The sequence below is a fragment of the Laetiporus sulphureus genome, assembly GCF_001632365.1.
Source record: "Laetiporus sulphureus 93-53 unplaced genomic scaffold LAESUscaffold_24, whole genome shotgun sequence".
NCBI classification, from domain to species: domain Eukaryota; kingdom Fungi; phylum Basidiomycota; class Agaricomycetes; order Polyporales; family Laetiporaceae; genus Laetiporus; species Laetiporus sulphureus.
Window position 1 is genome coordinate 27,569 of NW_024468533.1, and position 5,353 is coordinate 32,921.

Here is a 5,353-nt window from a genome sequence, read left to right on the forward strand (position 1 = left end):
ATCGGGAATGCCTGCGTGGCTCTGGAAGGGGTATGCGGATGGAGGGTTGCGCTGCTGGGGACCAACACCGAGTACAACTCAGTGCATAGGCTCTCTAGTGATTTTCGCCTGTCCATGGTCCTGTGAGGAACGGAATCGGGAATGCCTGCGTGGCTCTGGAAGGGGTATGCGGATGGAGGGTTGCGCTGCTGGGGACCGACACTGAGTACAACTCGGTGCGTTCTCTTGTGAAGACTGATAAAGAGGAAGAAAGCCGTTAGCATGGTGATTTTTAACGCAGCACTCACCTGGATTAGGAACCTATGGCCTCCAACTACCTCTTACCAACCTCTTTCACCGCTCACACCTCCGATTCCATGAGGGACTAAGACACGCCGCTGGAAGATCAGGAGAGCGCGGAAGAAGGAGACTAGTCGCCTAGACGAGCTGTGCAGCGGTTGTTGGAGTTCGTCGCCTAAGGTTACAGAGGTAAAGGAGCGGATGGATATGAGAGGAAGAGAGGAAAAACGAGAGACGAAGGCAAGGGGATGACGCGAGCACACTCACCGATCGGGGAGTCAGACGCGCTGTGCACATGAGGGGAAAGGGCACGTCGTGGAGCCTTGAAAACAGTACCGATGGACTCGAAATTTTGCAGTTGAGTCATTTAGATGTATTGCTAGGGGGCCCCAGCATCGACAAGCGAGCGGATTGCGATGCACGAGAGAAAAAAGCAAAAAGTCACCAGGACCATAACGGGCGCTTACCGACTGAGTTGAAAGGGCATCCCGTAGAAACACAAATAAATTGCGAAATAATGAGAATTTAATGAGCAGGGTGCTTGAGATGTAGAGCGAGGGGGCCCCAACAAAATCGAGGTGATAGAAGTAACTGAGGATCTTAAAAAGACCAACATTGACCAAACCACCATCGTGAGGAAACCCGCCCGATTGGGAAGCCCACAGCGCCCGTTCCGCTCAACTCGGCATTGGGGCCCCTTTGAGGCCTCCGAGATTCGAAGTCTGGCTTTCAGATGAGGGTATTTTGAAGAGCATAGCACAAGAATTGAATGTGCTATGGAGGGCCCTCTGAGCATGGCCGTTAGGGGCTAACGGCTCCCGGTATATAGATAGTTACAGATTAACAATGGTTGCCGCACTCTGAGCTGTTCCACGAGCTGTATTTATTTTTCTTGCATGCATTCAATGTCACAGATATGCAGTCTAGCTATACAGCATGATAGCGAAAGCCATACATGTTGAACGCTCATTTTGATCGCAATATACAGACATGTCGGTTGTCTTCGCTCCCCGATCGGGAAGTGAGCCCTATCGGTCATTTTCATTATTCTCATAATATGTTGATTCCATACATGGTAAGTAGTATGCCTTATCCAGCTCTTTATAAGATTGTTCTGCGTTAATTGGCATGATATGCACGCTGTTGCGGATCATAGTATGGATGAAGAGCGGGCACGCTCATGTTGCCCGAGTGCTGAAGGGGAATGAGGGTGGTCTCTGTAGCATGATCATTGGCTGTCATAAACTGTGGTGAATTGGATGGCTGACGACGAGTAAGCAAGCATAAGGCACAACTAGATCTAAGGATGAACCTACTGTAGCACTGTACCAGCGCGGTCTGTCAATCATTTCACGCTCAAGGTCACGCTTGCTGCACATCCTCTTTGCAGGAGGCAGCACGCCCGGTCCACCAGGAAGACCAGGATATACCACTGCATCCATACTACCCGAGCGTGGCCTGATGCGACTGATGGGGTTGGGCACAGGTGGAGGGAGCGTCAGAAAAACCGCGGCCCTGGGTATGTTCGCCTGGTGGAGGGATGCGGTACGACTGGGAGCGGGCTTGAGCGCAGACGATGCGATGATCGGAAGAGACTGCGAAGGTGGAAGGGGAGGCTGCACGAGGACGAGCTGGCTGCCACCGTCCTCGACGAGGCGCAAAAAGTTCATGCGTGCGTCAGAGGAGCAGACCTCGACGGTGCTGAGGGAGCGATTGAGCGTGCCCCATGCTTCCTGGATGATACGTCGGCCTCGTCGCGAGCAGCCTCTGCACGCTCAGCACGCACCACGTATTCGAGGATGGTCTTGACGGCACACTTGAGGAGTGATTGCACCTGAATGTTCACGGGGGAGCCGTTGAGAGTGATAGAGAATCGCCACCGGATCGTGCTGCAGCTGGCAAGGATGAGGACTGGGCAAGACTGGCGACGACTCGCTCTGCTTTTTGCGCACATCATTTGGTTTTGTAGAACACGTGGTGAAGGGAGTCTACCTCACGAAGGGCATCAGAGAGGTCCGCGATTGGGTGCGCAAGCTATCCGTTCGTGCATTCGCGTGTCATGGATGACTCCGGATGGCGGGGCGCCATGCAAGGCGAGAGAGAGGATGAGCAGGTGGTAAGTATATGCGTGGGTGGGGCACCACACAATGCACTGAAAAAGGACTTATCTAGTAACCTAAGTAATACGTGACGAGCGGCGATATCCGAGAGGCGGTCGGTGACATTCGACGGGAGCGAGTGCAAGAGCAACCGGTGGGACAGCGTGCGAGATCAGTAGCGTCGGAACACAAGCGGAGGCGGGCCATCACGAGAAGATAATCAGTGAACAAGGCGGCAGAAATGCATGTGACTCACTGCAAGTGACCCGAAGAGATCTTTCCTCACCCAACATGAAACCCTCCAGCTATGATCCAGCGATGTATGTGGCTGCGCGCGCTCCCGACACGAACGAGACAAAGATGCGGGACGGGGCAAAGACGCGGTTGCCTGGCAGTCGAGACACCATGGCAGGCGTGATGGCAGGCGTGATGGCAAGCGACTCCGGGCGACTGTGTGGCGAAATCGAGTCAAAGGAGCTCGTTATCTCGTACATCGTGCACACGGGGTTTCCAGCAAGAGAGGATATGAGGGTGGACGGCGACGTTCAGGAGGGCAGGGAAATAGAGCGATGCGCAGGATGGCGCGCGAGGTAGCGTTGAGGTGCAAGTGAAAGCGAGCGAGAAGAATGCTGCAATCAGCGAACGTGAAGGCGAGAACAGATGTGGCTCACCGAGAATGACGCGAATGGATCTCTGCTCAACCAACGTCAACATGCTTCCCTCCAGCCATAGTCTATCGCCGTTTGCAGCCGCATGCATTCCCGAGCGACCTGTCCAGAGATAACAGGCACACAGAGCGACGGGTGGAATGGCGCTCGGAGCAGGTAGCGTCGAGCTGCGAGCAGAGGCGAGCAAATAAGAACGAGACGGTTAGCGAACATGAAGACATGAACGGAGGCGACTCACCAAGAACGACTCGAAGCGTCCGCTGCCTGTCACCCAATATGCATCCTCCCAGCTGCAGTTCAGTGCCGGGCACGGGCGCGTGCATTCCCGAGGGATCCCCCGATATCGTAGCCAAGGCAGGGACAGCTGACGGCTGGCCTGCCAACCTCCGGGTGTGCGTGAACGGTCGGACGCGATCCAGGGACAGCTTGCTAGCATGGACGAATGGCGAGACACACGTAGGGGCGCACGGGACCGGTGTCGTCGAGAGGCAGGTCAAGGGGAACAGCGGAGAAGTGGCGGGCGACGTGGGCAGCGCGGGACACAAAGACGGCTGTGAGACGAGAGCGAGCGACAAGCCTGGAGCGCGCGCACCTGAAGACACTGCCCAGGCTAACTGCTTACCTGCCCGATATTCCCAACACACAAACCCTGCTCCCGATACACGCCCATGCTGACATTGACCTTCTGCTCGAGCGTGAGCCCCGCGACGAACGCCTCTGCCTTTGCATATGCGATGTCCCATGCGTTGCTAAAGTCGGGCACGATCGGGCTGCCTCAGTTGAGCGGCGGCGGGGGGTAGAGCGGGGAGACGTCTGGGAAGATGGGGGGACCGCGGAGGGCGTGGCTAGGGGGGGGAGGGTGGCCGTAGTGCGAGAGGAGACGGGTGACCGGCGGAGCGTGAGGCGGGGTGAGCTGCGCAAGCCGTCCGTTTGCGCGTTCGCCTGTCGTGGATGAATCCTGATGGCGGGGTACCATGCGCGGTGAGCTGAAGAGAGTGCATGCGCCCTTGGGCGACACGCGATATAGGGCGATTGCGACTCACCTGGGGCACCCGTCCCAGATTCTCCTGACAACCCGTCGTCCTCCTGTGGAGTCGCCATCGCCGGGTCGCCATCTCTTGCGTGCGTCTGTGTGCTCAGGAGCCGTGATGATCGGGTGACGGCATAGGCGGCGGATAGGGTAGGCCTGCGCGATTAGCTCATCGCGTAGGACGCGGGGAAGGCAGTGGTGGCGAACAGAGAACGCGGCCGGTTCGTGTGCTGTAGTGGTGAAGAACGCGCGAGCGGGTGGCTGGTCGTTGTGTAAGGCAAGAAGAAATGGGTGATCCGCGAGGCATGGGCACGATGCATCGCGTGCGTTCTTGCGAGGGCTTCGAGGTCGCAGAGCACTGGGGCGGTCGAACGAGAGGCAGGGAGGACGCTGAAACAGTGAGTGCATGCGCCGTGGTGCGATGCTCGATACAGCCGGATGGAAACTCACCTGATGAAGCGTTCCTACCCGCCCTACGTCCGCTCTCGCCCACCTACGCGCTCCATGAGATCCCCGCCTCGCCCTCCTGCTGCGGCGCCGCTGGAGACGGTGGGAGGGCCTTGTAGACGTGCGCGCGTTCGTGACGCTACATTGACGGCGATGATACCGTGGCCGTACGCGGTGGAGCTGTCTCGTTCGGTGCGGGGAATGTGGTAATGGCGAACGAAGGACACGGCGTGCAAACACGCCGTGTTGATGAAGGACGCGAGCGAGAGCGACGGCGACTCACCTGAAAACCCGTTCCTACCGCCCTACGTCCGCTCTTGCCCATCTCGGTGGCGGTGTCTTGCAGACGTGCGCGCGTTCATGATGCTGCATTGACGGCGATGATAGCGTGGCCAGCCGTACGCGATGGAGTCGTCTCGTTGGGTGCGGGGAATGTGGTAGCGGCGAACGAACGACACGGCGTGTTTGCACGCCGTGGTGGTGAGGGACGCGAGCGCACGCCCGGTATGCTGTAGAAGGGCGAGAGCGACGGCGGCTCACCTAGTATAGCGTCCCAACCTGCCCTACGTCCGCTCTAGCCCACATACGCGCTCCCTGAGACCCAACGACTGCCCTCCTCCTGCGTCGCCGCTGATCCATCGCCGTGTTTTGCATGCGTTCGCTCGCTCGCAAGCCGTTGTGATCGGGTGATGGCGTGCATGCATGGCGGATGTGGGAGGCCTGCAGAATCGATTTGAGCGGGGAGAATCCAGTGGTGGAGAATGGGGAGAATTCGGTGGTGGTGGACGGGGAGAATCCGGTGGTGAACGAAGGAGGCGGTGGTTGGTAGG

General features: G+C 57.9%; 3 protein-coding genes across 3 annotated transcripts; 1 reads left to right on the forward strand and 2 right to left on the reverse strand.

The window, feature by feature from the left end:
- Nucleotides 1–1,398: 1,398 nt before the first annotated feature.
- Nucleotides 1,399–2,236, reverse strand: LAESUDRAFT_759919 (uncharacterized protein; the record flags this gene model as incomplete). The annotated part of the gene is made up of 4 exons (XM_040912653.1): nucleotides 1,399–1,542; nucleotides 1,596–2,012; nucleotides 2,066–2,168; nucleotides 2,232–2,236. The coding sequence occupies 4 exons, from the start codon at nucleotides 2,234–2,236 to the stop codon at nucleotides 1,399–1,401; spliced, it is 669 nt and encodes a 222-aa protein (XP_040763415.1).
- Nucleotides 2,237–2,669: 433 nt separating this feature from the next.
- On the forward strand, nucleotides 2,670–2,972 carry LAESUDRAFT_714691 (uncharacterized protein; the record flags this gene model as incomplete). Its single annotated transcript, XM_040907085.1, has 1 exon — nucleotides 2,670–2,972. The coding sequence occupies one exon, from the start codon at nucleotides 2,670–2,672 to the stop codon at nucleotides 2,970–2,972; it is 303 nt and encodes a 100-aa protein (XP_040763416.1).
- A 113-nt stretch (nucleotides 2,973–3,085) lies between these two features.
- On the reverse strand, nucleotides 3,086–5,227 carry LAESUDRAFT_759921 (glycoside hydrolase family 3 protein; the record flags this gene model as incomplete). Its single annotated transcript, XM_040912654.1, has 10 exons — nucleotides 3,086–3,213; nucleotides 3,285–3,597; nucleotides 3,669–3,816; nucleotides 3,858–4,032; nucleotides 4,090–4,232; nucleotides 4,284–4,466; nucleotides 4,527–4,540; nucleotides 4,574–4,820; nucleotides 4,872–5,032; nucleotides 5,111–5,227. 10 exons carry the CDS (start codon nucleotides 5,225–5,227, stop codon nucleotides 3,086–3,088), a joined length of 1,629 nt encoding a protein of 542 aa, XP_040763417.1.
- Between the last annotated feature and the right edge of the window lie 126 nt (nucleotides 5,228–5,353).